General features: G+C 52.9%; 2 protein-coding genes across 2 annotated transcripts; one reads left to right on the forward strand and one right to left on the reverse strand.

The window, feature by feature from the left end:
• Window positions 1–2: 2 nt before the first annotated feature.
• On the reverse strand, window positions 3–12,380 carry HPD (4-hydroxyphenylpyruvate dioxygenase). The gene is made up of 14 exons (XM_044440691.1): window positions 12,328–12,380; window positions 11,874–11,900; window positions 9,174–9,236; window positions 7,869–7,973; window positions 6,751–6,793; window positions 6,042–6,124; window positions 5,839–5,928; window positions 5,209–5,312; window positions 4,152–4,229; window positions 3,018–3,180; window positions 2,033–2,104; window positions 1,809–1,931; window positions 994–1,110; window positions 3–237 (listed from the first exon to the last, which is right to left on the reverse strand). The coding sequence occupies exons 1-14, from the start codon at window positions 12,328–12,330 to the stop codon at window positions 127–129; spliced, it is 1,182 nt and encodes a 393-aa protein (XP_044296626.1). The 5' UTR covers window positions 12,331–12,380; the 3' UTR covers window positions 3–126.
• A 975-nt stretch (window positions 12,381–13,355) lies between these two features.
• On the forward strand, window positions 13,356–18,237 carry PSMD9 (proteasome 26S subunit, non-ATPase 9). The gene is made up of 6 exons (XM_044440885.1): window positions 13,356–13,544; window positions 15,354–15,456; window positions 15,961–16,154; window positions 16,294–16,395; window positions 17,028–17,116; window positions 17,782–18,237. Exons 1-6 carry the CDS (start codon window positions 13,428–13,430, stop codon window positions 17,807–17,809), a joined length of 633 nt encoding a protein of 210 aa, XP_044296820.1. The 5' UTR covers window positions 13,356–13,427; the 3' UTR covers window positions 17,810–18,237.
• Window positions 18,238–19,115: the final 878 nt, after the last annotated feature.

Here is a 19,115-nt window from a genome sequence, read left to right on the forward strand (position 1 = left end):
CCTTGCTTTGAATCTCTTTATTCAAGTCAAAAAGAAAAGACCATTTGATGGTGGGCAAAGGTCCTTCTGCCCACTTTTGTAAGCCCATTACACTTTCCGTATTTATGTCCCCTTTGCTGCTCCGCATCACATGGCCTCTGATTCTCCATTGGGTGTCAGGATGGTGAGGTTTCCCCGGGCATCCTGGTCTGTTTCAATAGCTTCAAACAAAGATTTGAAGTTTCCAGCACCAAATCCCTAAAGCCCGAGGAGAAAACAGGAGAATAATTAGCATTCTTTTAGGTAGCTGGGCAGTCCCTGGAGTTCGGAAGCAATTCCTTTCCACCACCACTCCATGTGAGTATAGGGTTTCTTTTCTGCTCCAAAGCTGACATCCCAAAGGACAATTGCTAACTATTGGCAGCACCCACCATATGCGCACGCAAGCAGAGCACCATCACAAATGTTTAAAAATGCCTTCTCGGCCAGACAAGTGGAATTGCCTTGTTAAACATTCTGTGCTTTGGGAAAGTTGGCCATGGTGCCATGTCCTAGCAGCTGGAGGGAAGGGCATAGTTCAGACCAGGCTAAAGTCAAGAGTCCAGAATAGCAAATTGAAATCTGTAGACCTGAAGAGAGGCAGGCAACTAAAGCCAGGCAGGTGGGCTCCACCTGTATAGGCGGCTATACGGCAGAAGGAAGGAGAGAGCAGCAGTCTGTGTAGCGGCTCCGAGCAATTAACCCAGTCCTGAGCCAGGAGTTCTACGGAGTTCATCAGATCACCGAGTCTGGCTGTGCGGACAAGAAGAAATACCCGCTGGGGTCCCTGAGTGGTGCGAAGGACCGGCTACACGGGTCAGTGAACTCCCTCCAGTGACGGTGCAGAGAGGGAGCTGCTTGGAGGGGGCCGAGAGCCACCATCCCCTCCTCACACCCACGGGTGCTGACGTTCGCCTCTGCATGCCACCTGCAAAAGCACCTTTCGTTCCATTTAGCCTCCGATGCTGAACTAACCTGGTGGTTGTGGCGCTGTATGACCTCAAGGAAGACCGTTGGTCTGTCCTGGACAGGCTTTGTGAATATCTGGAGCAGGTACCCCTTCTCATCAAAATCAACTAAGATTTTGAGGTCCTTTGGAGAAAAAGAAAACAAGAGGACAGTGAAGGAAGTTGCCCAGAAGCACTTGGCTACGTTTTAGTAAGTTGGCTGTTCCAAAGTCGACTGCCTCTGTCCACATCCCCTCCTCCCAGCCAGTCATATCTCTTCTGTCTCCCAGGCTTCTGCTGGCATCGTTTGGTGAGAAAGAATCTCATTCAGGCAACAAGGCTGGGAGAAACAAGAAAAGTTGTCTCCTCTGTGACAGCTTCAGTCATAAGCAGCTAACACAGGCAAGCATGAATAGGCAGAGCCGCTGGCAAACACTGATCTGGACAGGTACGTTTTGTGGGTTCCTTTTCCAGAATGTTCTTCAAACATTGCTGACCCAGTTTCTTGCCAAGACAGAAAGAGGCTGGCAGCTGGCAGCTGACAAAATAGCTGCGAAGTTTCGATCACAAGTGAATCGTCTTCACGGCCTTCTGCTCATGCAAAACATGTTTCTCCTTTCTGTTTATATACCAACACATGTGATGAAGCTTCCACAAGGTACTTTGCTGCTTTTCTTTCCATGCTTTAGTACCTGCTTAGTACCAGCTGTGAGATTCATTAGGCTTAGAGGCATTAATTATAACAAGGTCACCCACTGGGCAGAGAGTGGATTTGAACTCGGCTCTCCTCGGTCCTAGAGTGTCCCTTCCACAGAAACATCACACCCCTGGCAGCCAACTGACCTCCAGTATATCAATGTTCTCCTTCACTTTGATCTTGGCCGATTTCAGCCTCTCGCGAAGTTTCTGGTAGTAGGTAGACGGAACAGACATGAACTCCATGCCACGTCCTTTCAAGTTTGTGATCTGCAACAACCAAATTAGGTATTTTACCATCTATGGGCTGCTTCAGAAGGTGGGTAGGCCAGACATAGATTTAGGGGACACAGAGATGTGAGAATGGTTACCGAAGAAATGATGTCTGAGGTATTCAAAGCAATGTGCTGGACTCCAGCGCCTCCGTAATAATCAACATACTCCTGCAAAGCGAAAAGATGCACACACAAGACATTCAGAAGTACGGAATTTGGCTTCTACTACCACAGTCTTACTGGGTTTTGCTGCAAAGTACCCCTCTGAACAGCTCCAGCGGGTTAGATTAGGTGCCATCACCCAAACCCCTCCCTGTAGCTGTTTGAAATTTAAAACCGAGCGTGCTACCTTAAAAAGGAAAACACAATGTGACAAAGGTATGTATGATTAAATTAAACAGGCAAACAAATCCATTGATTAATGCATTGTCAACCCTCAAATACTGGAGAAAAGGAAACCAGGCTGATTCCACTCGGGAAAACTGTCCGGTGCTGCTGGTCCGCTTGCCGCTCTGGCCATATCTGCACACGCTCTTCGCGCGGGCATGCGCTAGTTTGCGTCAGGCAGACTATTTCGTATATTCACAAAAGGTGTGCTCACGGGTGTTTTCAAACATTTGATGAGATGCTTTTAAAAAATAACACTGAGCTGAGGCTTTTTCATAGCATCTGTCCACAAAAGTTTCGCTATTAAGCTCTTGCTCAGAAAAGGGCAATGAAGTGGTTATGGCACCTGGAGAGGAGCCTTGTGAGCAAAGGTGGAAGAAGCCGACTGTGTTTGGCCGAGAGCAAAGTTTATGAAGAGGTGACAGGACGGCCATGTGCAAGCAGCTGAAGGTCCGACACACAGATGAGGGAATGAGTGTGTTTGTTGGTGCAGCAAGCACAGGGCCTGGATTACAAGAAAGGCGGTTTTGGCTAACGGGTACGGTGTGCTGTCCTGGCTGGAATGCTGGACTGGGACTTTGGATGGTGGACAAAAGAAGGTGAGCGAAAGGGGTCCTTTTCCCTTCGACCCTGACACCAGCACTTAGCAGCCGACTCCTTTTCCCCTGTTGGAATTGGTCCCTCTGGTTTTCACCTGGATCTGAGACTTCTTCTTCCCCATTGCAGGCTCATTAATGGGCATTTTAATGGTCTCTTCATAATTGGCCACAACAATAGACCGGAGAGCGCTGAAAGCCGTGTGCAGTTGCTTATCATCCACAGACCAGAACCGGTGGAACATGAGGTTTCTCTGGTACCTGTGCACAAACAGGAAATCAAAGCGACAAAAAGCAGGAATCGTCACCCTGCCGAAGGTGAGCTCACCTGCCACTGCAGGGCCGCACTCCAGATCAACCTGCTCTTTTTGCAAGGCGGCCATGAGAGGCAGGCGGCCACGGCATCTCCGTGGAGGGCTGGGAAAGACTCCAGCCTCTAAACCTGGAGAGCCCCCAGCAAATAGCCTTTAAAGGATGGCTACTTTATCTTTGACAAAGTCAAGCTGTGGGCACAGCCGGAGCATTGCCCCGGAGAGTCTCCAGCCAACTGCGGACAGCGGCGGTGGTGTGGGAGCGGATCTGCCTTCTCCTGAGATCTGGCAAGCCAGGGTGGGTGGGGATGGGACAGGTGTCCACACTGGGCCCCAGGAGAGAAAGACCCCAGGGTAAGAGAGTCTCTCTCCTCCAATTCCTTTCGATCTCTTCATATACAAGGACAGCGGCACCAGATAACCTAGAACTTTCGGTGCCAGGTAAAGACCTTTTTATTTAAACATCATTTTAATTGTTAAAATATATGATCTGGCCAGGGCAACTTCTTCTTCCTTCTCTTTTCTCCTCCTATATTATTTATTTACTTATTTTATACTGATAATTTTAATTTTATATTATTATGTTTGTAACTCAATGTATTTTTTGTATTTTTGTATTTAATGGTAATATATTATGTTCTATTGTATTTCAATGTATTTGATTGTGTTGTAAGCCGCCCCGAGGCTTCGGCAAGGGGCGGCATAGAAATGTTATAATAATAATAATAATAACTGGCTAGCTTTCCCTCCAGCTTTGTTGAGCTTTCACCTTGCACCCTCCCGAGCTGGCATGACCAGGAATTATGGGAGCTGGACCCCAAATCGGAGGAGCCCCAGGTTGGAAGCGCCTACATTTTCATCAGAGTCCTTGCAAGTGCAGTCAGTGGCAGGGGAAGCAGCCCGTTTCTGGGCAGAGCTCACCATTCGGCCACAGGAACCATCTCTTGGTCAGGCTGGTTCCCCACGACATGGTCAATGAAATTCAGCTTTCCTGGCGGCCTGGGAAAAGAATGGCTGTGAGATCAGGCATCCCTCTGGGCCAAGGTGACTCTGTACCTTTGGGATTCCCAGGAGATCAGCTCCCTTTGACCAAAAGCTTTGTGAACATGAGGACCGGGGCTTTTTTCAACCTACACGTAAAACTCTCGATAGTGCATACACAGAAATATAACCACGTCCCGAGCGATACCAGAGGATTCCATTAAAAGCAGCAAGACTTTCCCCCTCTGGAACTGCCATGTGCAGCTCCTCTCACAGAGCCAGAACCGGTTCCCTGTTGCGTGTACAGCGTTTGTGGCAAATCTGGGTTCGTGGCTGCGTGGTTTGTGGAATGACCCTACGTCTAAACTCCTTTAAGCTTAGAATGTTACAAGTGGGACCGACAGCAAGAGGCCACCGCATGCTGCGCAGGATCCCAGCCCCTCCATTAGTTCGTTCCCTGCTGCCCCGGTTGGCCCATTCCTTCCCCGAGAGTTCGCCAGAATCCTCTGACCACCAGGGACATGCGGCCTTGTCCTGGTTCCCGCACCCTGCCAAGTCTCTTCTTATTCTAAAGACATGCTACGCTTCTGCCCCGAAGCTGCAAGCACCTCCCTCCTGTATCCCCATCTTTGGGACTCCCTCCCTAGGGAAATTCACCTGGCACCATCTTTATTTTCTTTTCGGTGCCAGGCAAAGTCATACTTTTTTAGAAAAAAACTGACACCTAGCCCCTGAATGCTGAGGCTCTTTTTTATATTGTTATTATAGATGTTTTAATACGTTACTGATTTAATAGGTTTTTAATATTTCATCATGGTTTAATACATTTAATGTATTGTACGCTGCCTAGGAAGGCCTCAGCCATTTTAGGAGGCCTATAAATACATGTAGCCATTATAGGAGGCCTATAAATACATAAATAAATACACACACAATGGTCCCCCTGGCCAACATCTTGGACATACAGAGAATGAACCGAGTCAAGTCAGGTACTCACAGATGTTTCAGGGCTGGGTCCCTGAAGAGGGGTGGCTCAAACCCAGGAAGGAACAGTCCTTTGTAGTCCATCTTCTCTATGAGTGTGTGGGTGGTGTCTCCATACTGGGCCGGGTGTAGGTGGCGGGAAACAAAGAAGAAACCATGATGTTTCAATATGGCTTTGCTTTGCTAACGGCTCCCACTGGCTTTAGATCCAGCACGGGGAAGGTCCCCGGCTTCATCCCACGAAACCGGGATGTGGAAGCTGGTGTGGAACTGCAAATCCAGGTTTGTGCTTCTAAAAGTTGTACACACACTTTGGACAGCTGCCCACCGGGAGGAATCGGTGCTACCGCCATTTCCCATGATGCCAAGTGTCTGGCAACCTGGGAAAGAAAGCTTGTGCTGCACCAGAGAGTTTTTACTCAAATTTGGGAAGGGGCAGGGATGGGGGGAGGCAGTGTTTTGCGGTGCCCTTCAGGAAGCAAATAAAGGAAGAGTGAAGAGCCATCTCTCCAGGTACACCATAAGAGAACTATATTGGGAATTAAATCTTGCAGCTGCCTGTTTTGTTTTGCCCGACTTCTGCAGCTGTCTTTTCAATCCTTCCTGCTGTTTCTGTTTTTGAGGTCAGAAGACGGCCTCTTACCGTTTGAACAACTGCAAACTTCACCTTCCCGTATTTGTCTTCCTCTATCCAGGGCTCCTTCACCACTTTGGCTCCACGCTCTCTGGCTTTCTGAGCAAGGAAGGAAAGAAGAAAGAACGGGTGCACTCTTTGCTGGACAAAGCATGAGCGCAGGAGAGCAAGCTCCGGAGTTACACAGGAGTGCTCTTCAGCTGCGGTTTTACCTGCACGATGGAATCGCAGTCCTCCACTTCAAAGGCGATGTCTTTGACCCCGTCACCATGGTGTACCAGGTGCTCCCCCATTTCTGCATAGTGAAAACGGAGCAAAAACTGAAGGCCGGTTCACGGAGGTGCGATTCATCAGCGGCTCTTAGGCACAACAGAGGGAGTGAGGCAGCATAGCTCAGATGGGAAACTTCACGCGCTCTGTGTTCAGGAACGGTCCCCACTGTCCCCCTTTCCCCTTGGCAAACTTCCCTTGCCGCAGGCCTGGGTTTACAGGGAGCTGCATGTACCCCAGGACAAAGCATGTGCAGGAGGATCCTTTGGCACTCTGCACGAGGGCTGCTCCGTCAGACGCACCGGGACGTGTGCGCACACACCCAGACACGCCTCGGCTGCGCTCGCCTCCTCTCAGAGCAGCAGTATCTGCCCCGGGTTCTAAGGGTGATCTCATTCCCAAGACAGACAGACTCCTGCTCTCAGGAGACCGGCTCAGCCTGGCCTTGCAAAACCAGGTGCCCCTAAATGAAGAAGAGCCACGTGGGCCAGGATGCCAGAAAGGCCGTGTGGGAAAATAAACTGCGTTCCACCCGGGCAGACTGAGCGTGGCCCCTCCTGCGTGCGCCCTGCAGAGCTTGCAAAATTCAGAGGACTTTCACCATATGCATCTAAGTTACGGAATGGTCAGCCCAGAGCAGACTGAATTTACCTTGATTCCCAGGGTTCAGAGCTGAGGAGAAGACAAATATAATCTGGAAAGAAGAATGAGGAGGAGGAGCACCACTCAAACAAGGTTAACTGATGAACCTTGCTAATTAAAGCAAGGTTAACTAACTCTAGAAGCAAAGGCCCAGAACATGGACATTGTTGGTGATGTTATAGCCTATCTCTGGAGTGTCAAAAGGCCTGGCTTTACCGTACAAATAAAAACAGTGAAACCCGACTCAGCGGTGTCCCCCAAGCCCCTCTAAAAGCTGAACTGGGGTGGCAGGAGCTTATTTTTCGTGGTTTTCTAAAAAGCTATTGATGGGGAAGAACAGCGATGCCTTCCCCTGGCATCTCTGCCTCCTACGGTCCCCATACTGTAAGCCCATTGGGGCAGGGACCTATCCTCCTCTTATTCTGTGGAGTGCTACTAAACTCGCCCGTTCTGGGTACACCCCCTCGCTTGCTCCGATGCCACATCAACGCCAAACACAGAGAAGTGCACTCACAACCAGTCCTCTGCCCCCCCCCCCAGCCTGTCTCCTTTGTGGCAGTCCACCCCATTTTGGAGAGGGTCTCCCTGCCAGCTGGGCCAGCCCATCTGTTGTCGGCAACAGCCTCTGCTTGGCCACCACTGAAGCGGCTGCAGTAGCCTTCTGGCCTGGGTCACCCGTCAGAAGATGGACCTGCAGAAGCCGGGCATCAGCAGGTCACGGATTCTCAGTCTACACTACCTCGCAGGTCTGTTGTGAAGGTGAAATTGAGAGGGGGGGGGCCCTGGAAGCCACCTGGGATGCTTTGCAAGGGCCAATAGATAAATTAGTAAAATCTATTTGCAAATCTACAAGCCGATCAGGGCGAGGGCTCAGTGAGAAAGGCCAGTGCGCAAGGCAGTAGCCTCTTCTCGAGAGGGTGGCCTCGCCTCCATGGTCCCATGTTCTCCTCTTTCGGGCTACAGCACCCCAAATTCCCCTTCCCTGCCTGGGGGGTTCTTCCAGCCCACACCGACACAGCGAATCCGCAAGGCCAGGAGCCACGCTGCACCGGACGCAAACCGCAGCGGCCGCACCGTCGGACGGGGACGGTGCCGCGTCAGTTGCAGTCGTTTTGTCCCCATCTTACTTTGTCCTGCTTCACCACATGTGACGCCACTTCTCGGCTTCCCGTTTCCAAACCTCTGTAGGCGTATTCTTCAAACCCCATTTTGTTGCAATAAAACGAGGCAGCCTTAAAAACATACAAACAGAAGCGCGGTGGCTTTCCAAGTACTCTAGCTCCCTTCCCTACCCGACTTCCACAACCCTTCCTTTGCCGGAGTTCCGTTTTGTCCTGTTTTCTCCACGAACATCCTGCTTTTAGAAATGGATTTTCCCTGTCTAACAGCTTTAGAGTTCCCCGCTGCCGTTTCCCTCTCCAGCCGCACCACACTATTTCTCTGAGACTCACACACACTTGGGTGGGTTGCCAAATTTCTTAGCATTGCCAACATTTCGGGTGGCCCTGCTCCTACGCCCTCAATAGCGGCCCCGATCGGCAGACATGAGCCAGCAAAGCTTTTCCCAGCCAGGCTGATATGCAGCCAGGGGAAAAGCTGCGTCCTGCTTGCTCCTGCAGGCCAGGCTGTTCTTTCAAGACGAGAGGGGAAACGCAGGCATCCCTCCGTCCCGGCTTTCTCCACCCTGGTGCTCCACGGTAGGTGTTCTGGTGCCGCTCCAGTGAGCCCCAGGAGAACATCTGGGAGGCCCCAAGGGGCAGCTCCTCTCCCTCGAACGGGGGGCTGGAGGGTCGCACGCCTCCGATTCCCCGCCGGGTCTCACACATGGAAAGTAACAGCTGATAAGAAGAGGCGCCATCCGGCTGCCCCGTCTAATCCTGGGCAAACGGGCCGGGCCTCGGCCTCGGAGGCGACGCTCGCTGGTTGCTAGTGGCTCGGGGAGCACAGCGCTGAAGGAGGGGCTGTACCCCCTCTCGAAAGAGCTGGAGGTTGCTGTGGGGCTGCGTCCCAGGCGTGCGCCCCCCAACTTCTCTCCCACAGAATCATGGGGAATCGGGCCGTGTGGCCACACTGGGACCCACACAGTGGAGGTCATGTGCGGCCCACCCAGCGTCGGACAAAGGCTTTCGGTGGGTCAGAAACTGTTGCCGAGGGATGGGGCACTCGCTCGCTCGCTCTCTCTCGCGGGCTCGTTCTCTCTCGCCCTGTGCTCCAATCAGCCTCCAGCAAACATCCATGCAGGCAGCCGGGTTGCATCAGCCTGGTCCAAAGGCCGCCGCAGCAGCCCCTAACCGAGCTCAGCTTGCCCTGGAGTTCCCCCACACCTCCTCCCCTCGCAGCACCCAGTAGCAACGCTGCCTGGCCCACACACCCTCCGCGCCTCGGAGCCAGCGGGTGACCCGAGGGCCTCGGGGGCCGACCGGGGCGCTTACCTGCTTCGCGTTGCCCACCCAGAACGTCAACGAGTGGAAGTGGAGGAAGCGGCCCCTGTCAGGCTGAAGGGACGAAAGGCACACCGTTACTGCGTCACACACTCAGGCACAGAGCACCCCAGCCCTGGGCAGATGGGGCATTTGTCTCCGCAGGCAAGATGCCCTCCGTGGGCCTCACCCTCCTCCGTGAGCCCTCTGCCGCCCCAGTGCTCTCATCGCCTTCCTTGCGCGGGGCAGGAAAGCAAGGGGGTGCAGCAACCGCAGCGTCGCCACCATCCCTGTCTGGGCTGGGGCAGGAGGCTCGGAGGCAGAGGAGTACATCCAGGGGCTCTGGCCCACGGGCCCCGGGAGGTGCCCCGCCACGTCTCTCCGGCTCTGGCCCAGCATCGCCGAAAGAAGCAACCTTCATTCCACCTTGGACCGTCCGTGGCTCAAGCCAGTAGTGTCTGTTTGGATACTCAGGCCTTCCTCCCCGGGAGCCGTGGGTCAGCGGCCACGGATGGGCCCCGCAGCGTCTGCGGGCCATGCAGCTGCTGCCACTGAGCCGTGGCCCGTCCACGCCACAGTTCGAAGGAAGGCCAGGAGGGGCGCCCTCCTTCTCCCCCCGCCCCCGCCACCCCAGAGCCATGCGGGCCCCTCGCCGCTGCTCCCTAACAGCTGGGACCTCGCGTTTCATGGGCCCTCGTGTTTCACTGAGAACTTGGCACCGTTTCTGGACTCTTCCAGCACCGCTCCCATGGGGAGTGTCCCGGGGGTGCTTAGAACGAGGTCAACTGCCAACTTTGGTTGCTCAAGGAATCGGACGGAGTGACGCACTGATGAGCAAAGGAATGAAGCAAGCGAAGGGTTCTGAGCTGGGTCAGCAAACGCAAACATTTATAGCCCCTGATCGAACTTGGAAGCGGAAGTTCAGTCCACCCACCTGAGCTTCATGGTCCTTGAGGGAAGGTTCTCCTGCATGAATAATCTCTCCCTGCCTGTGATCTTTATGTTCTTACAGGACTGAATAACAGCTTCCCTTGCACTTTTGGTGCTCAACTTTATGGCTGCTTGGGCAGAGAAAAAGGCCACAACTCCCAGGATGCCCAGCCAGTGAACAAAACCCACGTTCAGATGCAATTTGGACGAGTTATCCATCTCTCAGGTCTCGGTTAAATAACAGGCCTTCTACTGTAAATAAACACCTCCATTTCCAATTCAAAGGGAAGGAGGAATTGGCCTTCTTTTGATATCCAGATCAACTTGAATAGGAAGAAGCATTTGTGTTTTGCAAAATTATCGATTGATAACCAGCTGGATAAAATCCCCTTGAAAGAATGCATCTGCCTTTGGGTCATGGGTGAATAACATGATTCTTTCACTTTTGAAAAGATCCTCCCACCATTCACCAATACTTGCACTCACCAATTTGATAACCTTGCTTTGTTAAATATTAATTCTCCTGGAAAATATTTACTTAACTCTGTATAGGGGATGAGGCGCAAATAGTTTGGTTGACAATGAGTGATTTTTGTTATCTCCCCGAGCAATGTTAAAAGCGAGGGGCGTGTTTTACTCCTTTCCTACAGCCTATGATATAGAAACATAGAAACAGAGCGAGTCAGAAGGGGTCTCCCAGGCCATCTAGTCTGACCCCCGGCTCCAGCCGACTCCGCTCATGACATGCCTGTCTCTTTGATGTCAAACAAAATGAGGTTTATTCGGGGAATGCAACCCACTGGATTTAGTGGTGGCCCCTTCACCGGCTTGGCTTGGCTTGGCATCATAGCTGGGTTCATATGAAGTAAAATAATGCAGTCCAGTATTTTTACAATTGCAGCTGCAGCTGCAGAATATGATCCAGCCAGAGCTACTATGCCCCGTAACATCCCATTCAAGTCAAAGTTAATTGGGGTGCAAGGTTCGCCAGAAAAAGGCCTCCAGTTCCCAACCTAGCTGGCTGAGACACACCTGCCTTTTTTGCTTCTCTAAAAAGTACTCAGTTTTGGCAGGCTTGTGGCTTCGTCATGTTTCTCATACCCACACACAAACCTCAGGGGCTTTTCTTTCTTAAAACACACCTTTGCTCAAATATGAAACCGCAGAATGCACACAACATTCCGGCCCTCTTCACACGTTACAATGTCAGTTTTAGGCACACAGAGCACAAAAACTCCTGTATCCCACTCTTCGGAGATGGCCAGGATTGGCTGCTGCTCCCAGCTACATCTATACTTAGTAGCTGACCCGGGTTTGCTGGAGTAATGTGTGAAAAGGCCCCAGCCCCAGGACAATTCCCTTCAATTAAGAAATGCGCTTGTCTCATTAATTATAGTTGAACAGACTGCTTCAGAATGGAGGGCTCTGACTCAGGGGATGCACAGCAGCTATTCTGGGTTTTCCCCCTTAATGGATTTCTTTCATGCAGGAAAAAAGATGAAGGAGGTCGTGGGGAGAACTACTGGGGAGGGTCCCAAACAGGTGAGGTTTTATTCATGCCCTGCCCTGTTCCTCCCACTTGATGGGGAGCCCAGACACGGCCGTCTTCTTCTTGTAACCCTCTCATGTTTCCAGCCTGCCTCTTCTGTCTTTTTCCTCACCAGGAACATCCAGTAGGGAGAAAAAGTGGTATAATGCCGTTCAGCAGGGGGCAAGAGGATTCCTCACCCACCGTGGACTGGGAAGAAAGTATATAATGGCATATGGTGGAACTCATCTTACCTTCTGCCCTTTATCTGTGTAACTTGTCTAGTGAACAGAGATCAAACAGAATAAAAGAGTCATTATTTCTTTTCATATTTGCTCCAGAAGGAAAACCAAACAAATAGTATTTGCAAAATAAGAAAGCATTAAGTGTACTTCAAGATCATGACCAATAGCAGGAATAGGCAGTAAATACATACTTGAATGTATGTTCACTGTAACATTAAGAATTAACAATGTACCAGCTTATTCGTCACAACGATTTGATATCTGAGGAAAGCAGTTCATACACTGATTTAGGATGCTTGTAAGACAGCCCAAAATTGAGCCTGTTTTCCAAACTTCTAAACAAATATGTATTTCCAATTTTTCTACTGGGAAAAATAGCCCTAGTTTATTCTGTAAGATGGAAGAACAATAGATTTTCCTTGCCTTGTGTTAAATAAATTGGTAACAGATTTGCAAGCCTTACCATTTTTGCTGTGTACGGGAGCAAAGGAGAGTGCACCAAAGAGACAGGCAGAAAGGCAGGGACAGTGCTGAAAACTATTCATATAGCAAAGGAGGGGAGGAAACTGCCCGATCTCCTCCCCCTTTCCCAGATGGACCTATTTGGCAGCTTAACCCGAGAGGTGAGGCTTCTACGCATTGTGGCCTCATGCAGGAGAAAGGGTGGGCTGCAGCTGGTGGAGTGGAAGCATGAGCAACAGGACAGCCCAGTATCTCTTTGCTGCCAGAGGGAAGAGACAACGTGCCACGCAGAGGAGCAGCTGGCCTGGCAGTTGCAAATGATGTTGGCCCTTCCAGGGCCGGACCGTGGCCTCGGCGCCACTGGAGGTAGCCAAGCGGTTTGTGTGGCTCAGTGAGCGGAGGAAGCGGCAGGGGAGGGCAGGATCTTCAAATGTGCATGTTTAGAAGTGGAAGCGGATTCCAGAGCCTTGCAAAAACGGACGCATCCCCAGCCACTCTGTGGGATACAGCAAGCAACTGGGCGGATGGGCCAATCTTTCCTTTTCCTCTGCGCCCCCCTTTTCATAGGCTTAACTCAGTGTTCCTCAACATGGTGCATTCCAGATGTGCTGGACTACAACCCCCACCATCTTCCAGCCAGTTGGGAGACGGCAGGAGTTGTAGTCCAGCACATCTGGAATGTACCGGCTTGGGAAGAAAGCAGGTAACAGCGCCAGCTGCGCCATCCTAGGCTTGCAGACTCAGAAAAAAAGCCTCGTTTTATCCGACGTGGCTCACAGCTCCCACCAACTCCGTTTGCCCGACTTTGCGATCTTCACGTGAACAGTAGCACGTGTAGACCTGATCCTCACTAGGAAAAACCCACGACGCCTTCGCCAGAAGCGCCTTCCAATAGGAAGCCGGGAGTCTCCGGGCCCCGCCCCTCCCCTCTCATAGGCCAGGCCGCCACCAATCCCCGGCCGCGCCCCGCCTCCTCGTCACGAGGTCCGGGGGCGGAGCTCGCCGGGGCGGGGCTGTTTTGGCTCCGCTCGCGCCTCGTCGCGAGCGCGTTGTGCGTGTAAAGGGCGGCTTCCTCGACACGCGTCGCTGCTCTGCGCGGAGATGGCCGTGCCGGACCCGGGCGCGAAGGCGGTGACGGTCAGCGACGTGCAGCAGCTGCTGAAGAGGAAGGACGACATCGAAGCGCAGATCAAGGCCTACTACGAGGTCCTGGAGGACGTGAGTGCCCGCGGGGCGCGGGGGGCCCGGCCGCGGGCGGTGGAGCGTCCCACGCAAGGGCGGGGCGGCAGGGGAACGGCCCCGGCTCGGCCCGCGATGCGTTCCGGGGCCCTTCAGAAGGGGCGCCCCGCCGCCCTCCGCGACTGGGGCAGCTGTCGCCTGTCTGAACCGGCCAGGGGGGCTGCCCGAAGACGAACCTGGAGCTGGGGCAACGTCCCTACGAGGAAGGCTGATGGCACGGGACGCTTCCAACAGGCGAGGGAGGAGTGCTGTGACCCGGGGCAGCAAAGCACGCCCGCTGTGTTGGAAGTGCGCAAGGAGCCGGTTTCCCCCCTGCTCTTACATCCAGACGCCGAAGGGGTCCTCCCCTGAAGCCCATGGGTGCGGGGCGTCAGCACAGCTAAAGGACGGCCGCCTTCACGCGGCGTGCGACGGTGATGGCATTCGCTTCCATCGGGATGTAGCGATGGCCCCCAATCTTACTGAGTTACTTAATTGGACGTGATCCTATACAGGCACGCAATGCAAGCATATCCTTGCTTGATCCAAAATAAACTCCCTGCTGGGCTGTAGTGTCAGCTCAGTGGGAAGGGCGGTAGCCATGCAGTCTGATCCTGGGTGTGTTTTGGAAGTGTGGCCTGCTGCATTCAGCGCCAGGCGCGTCCTGAGCAGTGTGTGCAAGATTGCAGGCAGGGCTGCTTCTGTCAGGTTGCCCAGCTTTGGTTTGCATCAGCTGAGACTGGCTTTAATCGGCGTGGCTGAACCTGGAGGAGCTGCTTGTTCACAGCACTGCCCCGTGAAGGGACAAAATCAGACGGGCCGCCCTGTGTGGGGATGGCAGTGTGCACACATGCGTTCCATGCCCGGGTTACTTTTAAACTGCCCTTGTCCTTTGCTTGACCGATCCGACTAGAGTTTCCCTGAAAGCGAATGCATGTGCTCTTCAAAAGGCTTTTGAGTGTGTGTGCAGAGTCACTGCAGAAGGCCAGTACGTAGCTCTGCTCGCTGCCTGCCTGCTCTTCCCCTCCAGCTCCCTGGAATGTGAGCAGTTTGCAAGGGTTTTCCTGCAGCCTGGAGTGCCAAGGTTAGTAGGGCAGCCTCCAGGCAGGCACATCCTGCCAGCGCTTCTGCAGGAGTCTTACACGGGTGGTTGCCGCATAAGATTAACGTGATTTGTTGAAGGCCGCTCACAACAACAACTTGGAGCTTAGCTGTCAATGAGGAGTAAAGGTTTGTGCCTTTTTGAAAGTGAAGCTTTCAGTTGCTTTAAAGGTAATGTTTGAAGCGCACTGTGAGCTGTATTGATTCCCACCTTCCACTTGCCAGATAGCAGGTGCTTTAGTCCTATTGTTTTTGATATTGAAAACATTTCTCAGATGTTTAGACAGTACATCGAGATGATACATTTTAGCTTACTTGAAGGCAGGCATGTGCTGCAATCCTGTGAGATTTAAGTACACTGCCGGGGCAATCCTCCAAATCCAGCTAGAGAGAGCAGTGTGCGAAGCGTGCTGGAAGGCAGCTGGGGAGGTCCAGGTCCTTGTCCCTTGCTCAGCCATGAGCCTCACTGGCAGGCGCTGGGCCAGTCGCTGACCCTCAGCCGGACAGCCCTGCCTCTCAGGGTTGTGGTAAGGAGAAGATGGAAAGGAAAAGGACTGTGTAAGCTGCTCCAGAAGCAATGTAAATACAATAATAATCTGCTATTGTGTGATAAAATGAAATGTAAATATAATAAATGTTATGTAATAAGCTGCCAGCTTATCCGGCCTCTTTAAAAAGCTCTCAATTTATTTTCATTATATCTTGCAGCAAAAAGGGGTTGGGATGCATGAGCCGCTCGTGGATGTTGAAGGGTATCCGCGTGGAGATGTTGACATCTATCAAGTCCGGACAGCAAGACACAACATTATCTGTAAGCGTCTGCCCTTCCTTCTGTGGGTTTCCAGCACGGCATGCACGGTTGCTTGGAAGTCCGTGCCCGGAGCCCCCGAATGCAGGGCACGTGCTGGAAGGCGTCTCCCCTTTTCTTTCAGTGAGGTTTCTGCATGTATTCCATCCTTCTGAAATGATCTCTGGGAAGCTGGGCATCTAAGGGTACCCATGTCTCTCTTGTTCACACAAAGTATAGCAAATTTTTATGAACTGACCTTGTTTGTTGAGATTTTGGACCTGTCTGGCATGGCAAGCCCATTTTTCTGACAGAACCCCTTGGATTATTCTGGCATGTCAGCCTTGTAAAATATAACCATGCTTGATTTTTCTAACTCCTTGCTATTCTTGTGTTGTCAAGTCATTGATCAAGGTTCAGAAATCCTTGCCAAATTCCTAGAAATCACCCAAGTGTCGACTGGAAGATCCCAACCTCCCTCCTGCCAACTCTCATCTCTGCCAGTGGATGCTCTTTCCCCCGCTCCAGGTTTGCAGAACGACCACAAGGCACTGATGCACCAGGTGGAACAGGCTCTGCACCAGCTGCACGCCCGGGAGAAGGAGAAGCGGGAGAAGGACGAGGCGGAAGCCCAGGCCGAAGCCAGGAGCCAGAGGCAGGCCCTCCCGCAGCCTTTTGCCCGGGTGAACGCTGTCACTCCAGGCTCCCCAGCGAGCTTCTCGGCAAGTACTGGCCCTCGCCCCGCCCTGAGAGCCGACCTGGCTCTCCGCGCCTTGCCCCACAGGCGCACGGTGTCCAGAGGGCAGCTGCCGAGGGGCTTCCCGGGGGCCGGCCGTGCTCAGCGTGTGCTTCTCTTCCAAGGGGCTGCAAGTGGACGACGAGATCGCAGAGTTCGGCTCCGTGAATGCCCGCAACTTCCAGTCGCTGCAGAACATCGCCGCCGTGGTGCAGCACAGCGAAGGGGTGAGCCGCAGCCTCGCCGCAGGGTCTGGACCAAGCCCAGACGGTGCCACCTCCGGCAGGGCACCCGCCGGCTCCCTCTGGCCACCCGCCGGCTCCCCCACGGCACTGATTCTATTTTAGGCCGTTCCGTTTCTCCAGGTTTCCCCATTTAAACATGGTCGGAGCGGCTGTGTGTTTTGAGCTCAGCCTAGTACCTCTCGGGCAAGGTTCACTTTGCTTTCTGGGAAATGGGTGCTTGGTTACCAGCCACAGCCACTGTGGCAGGCGAGCGTGAATGGACAAGCTTTCCTCGTGGCTGGTGGCCAGCTGGCTGTTCCTGTGCTAGCGAGCTCCAGGGCTTCCATTTCCCCTTATTTTGTTGCCCCTTAAGCTGCAAATACGGGGGTGCACCTGCTTTTCTCCAGTAGCTGAAGCATTTTTATTGCTTTGCAAGAGTTGGAGCTAATCGACCTGGCTCGGTGAAGCAAATGACCACAGTTCACAGTCCACCAACAAAACGTAGTTAACCCATCGTGCAGGGTTCTCATGTAACAGTAACTCGTAACACAAGAGCCCATTCTCAACCCTCTCCGTGGATCAGGCCGCCAAGGAGCCCGTGTGTGACCCGTGATTTCTATTTTATTTTGCCCCAGAAACCTTTGAGTGTGACTGTGATACGCAGAGGGGAGAAACTGCACCTTGGCCTTACGCCGAAACGTTGGAGTGGAAAAGGGCTCCTGGGGTAAGACAGTCTAATCTAGTGCCAAAATGTACAGCTTTGCTCTGCTGCTTTGGGTGAAAAAGCCCAGAATAGCGCCTCTCCCCAGGTTCTGAATCCTGTCTCTAACCCTGCTTGGAGTGTCTACCTCCTTCCGACACGTGTGATGGGGTTTCTCTGCTGGGGTGTGCTGTGTCAGTGTATCAGGAATTTTGTCTGGTGCACTGGAGTTCCTGGAGAGGCCATCTTCCCCAGGCTGCTGCTTTCAAAATGTTTGGTTTATGTACAATACTTATGTGCCACTTAATACAGGGAATCTCTAAATGGTTCACAAGTAAATATTGAAAATCATTTTTCAACACCCTGTTTTAGAACACAAATAACAAACATTTTAATTACAATAACAATGCAAATTTCTTTAAAATACGCCATTTCAAGCAGTAACAGCTCAGTGGAACAGTGTACAATTATTTGCAATAGTTTACAAAGCAGAGAAAGCCTAAAAAAAAAGCGCAATTAATTTTATTCCAGTATTGGGCTGCAGTTCACACCCTTCCTTGGACTTCAGCCTCTGTGCCTTTTGTGCTGGTGTGAATTGCCATTAACTTTTGTGGGGAACGAAAAGTAGCATGAAATAGAATTGCAGCGGGCCTCACCGTCTTCTCCCCCTCGTCTCCCCCCCCCCCCAGCTGCAATATCCTCCCTTTGCAGAGATGACTCCCAAGGGAGCGGGCCCGGGCTTCCGGCTGGAACAGCCACCCGAAGAAGCGGGAGCATTTGGTGTCTGCTGCCAGAGACGTTCCCGGCGCTTGTGTGCAGTTACCGTGTGAAACTCTGCTGGTCCGTTCGGCTGGAGGGTCCTCTTGTGTCCTTCACACTGGGGCAAACAGAAGGCCAAAAGGACGGCTTGTCCCTCGATTTTGGAATCCGGCAAATGATCCCCTCGCTTTCTTTCCTGCTCGCTTGTTGGAGAGCACGCCGGTAAATCGTTGCCCTGATCCCGGTGCTGCATTTTCCCTTTTCATAGATGGGTTGCAGACATCTGCTCTCGGGTCCCTGGGGTGTGCGGGAGTGATCGTTGATGCTGAATTTTGTATTGTCATAGAACAAAGTCAGTCTGAATAAACCTTGAGTTTAAAACACTATGCATTTTGTCAAGCTAGTTCGAGTGGAAACAGACACGATGCTGTGCCCCCTTGGTCTGAAATCCTTCTTGGAATTGTGGGACTTCTCCTGAGGTGCAGGCAGTGTGGGCCCTGCAGACCCAATCCTGGGTAGCCCTCCTGTTCCTTTCACATATTTTTCTTACCAGTAGCTTGGATTGCTCTGAATTCGGGCCTGTTGGCGATGGGAAGGGAGGGGGCGCAGGAGGCTGCCCTTTTGGACCTTGTTCTGGTGGGTGGACCCTGAGAGCCAGTGTGGTGTAGTGGTTAAGAACCTGGGACTGGGACTCAGAGGATCCGGGTTCGAGTCCCCGCTCGGCCATGGAGCCCACTGGGTGACTCTGGGCCAGTCACAAACTCTCAGCCCAACCTACCTCACAGGGTTGTTGTTGTGGGGATAAGGTGGAGGAGGAGAATGATGTAAGCTGCCTCGAGCCCTTTGTAGGAAAAAGGCAGGATATAAATCGAAAAATGAACAAAATAAATTATAGCATTATCATTTAATTTCTGTGCCACCCCAACAGCCAGCGCTCTGGGCCGCATGCAACTGCCCACAGACCCTGGGGCGCGAGAGGCCGGGGCCTGCAGCCGCCTGCCTCCCGGGCTCTTCCCGGCCTGCGCTTCCCGCCGCTCCCGCTTCCCCGCCCCCTGGGCGCCCAGGCGGGGCCGCTCGTGCCCCGAGGCGCGGCCTGCCCTCCGCCGGCGGCTCCGGTTGCCACGGGAACGGGCGCCGGACGCAAACAAGCGGGAGGCTCGCGGTGCGGCGAGCGGGCGGGCGCTCCCGGGGGAAGGGCCGAGCCTGCGCCGGGCACGGGCGAGCCCGAGCCCGACCCCGAGCGGCGGCCGGCCGGCTCCCTTCC

Source organism: Varanus komodoensis, unplaced genomic scaffold, assembly GCF_004798865.1.
Source record: "Varanus komodoensis strain SLA01 unplaced genomic scaffold, ASM479886v1 scaffold38, whole genome shotgun sequence".
NCBI lineage: Eukaryota > Metazoa > Chordata > Lepidosauria > Squamata > Varanidae > Varanus > Varanus komodoensis.

What these genes read in the sequence shown, in the direction of transcription:
- PSMD9 (XM_044440885.1), top strand. Translation starts at nt 13,428, where the DNA reads ATGGCCGTGCCGGACCCGGGCGCGAAGGCGGTGACGGTCAGCGACGTG. An exon ending in ACTACGAGGTCCTGGAGGAC is followed by an intron (nt 13,545 to 15,353) that starts GTGAGTGCCCGC and finishes TATATCTTGCAG; the next exon opens with CAAAAAGGGGTTGGGATGCA. An exon ending in AGTGGAAAAGGGCTCCTGGG is followed by an intron (nt 17,117 to 17,781) that starts GTAAGACAGTCT and finishes CCCCCCCCCCAG; the next exon opens with CTGCAATATCCTCCCTTTGC.
- HPD (XM_044440691.1), bottom strand. An exon ending in GGGTGGGCAACGCGAAGCAG is followed by an intron (nt 7,974 to 9,173) that starts GTAAGCGCCCCG and finishes TATGTTTTTAAG; the next exon opens with GCTGCCTCGTTTTATTGCAA. An exon ending in GACCCAGCCCTGAAACATCT is followed by an intron (nt 4,230 to 5,208) that starts GTGAGTACCTGA and finishes TTCTTTTCCCAG; the next exon opens with GCCGCCAGGAAAGCTGAATT.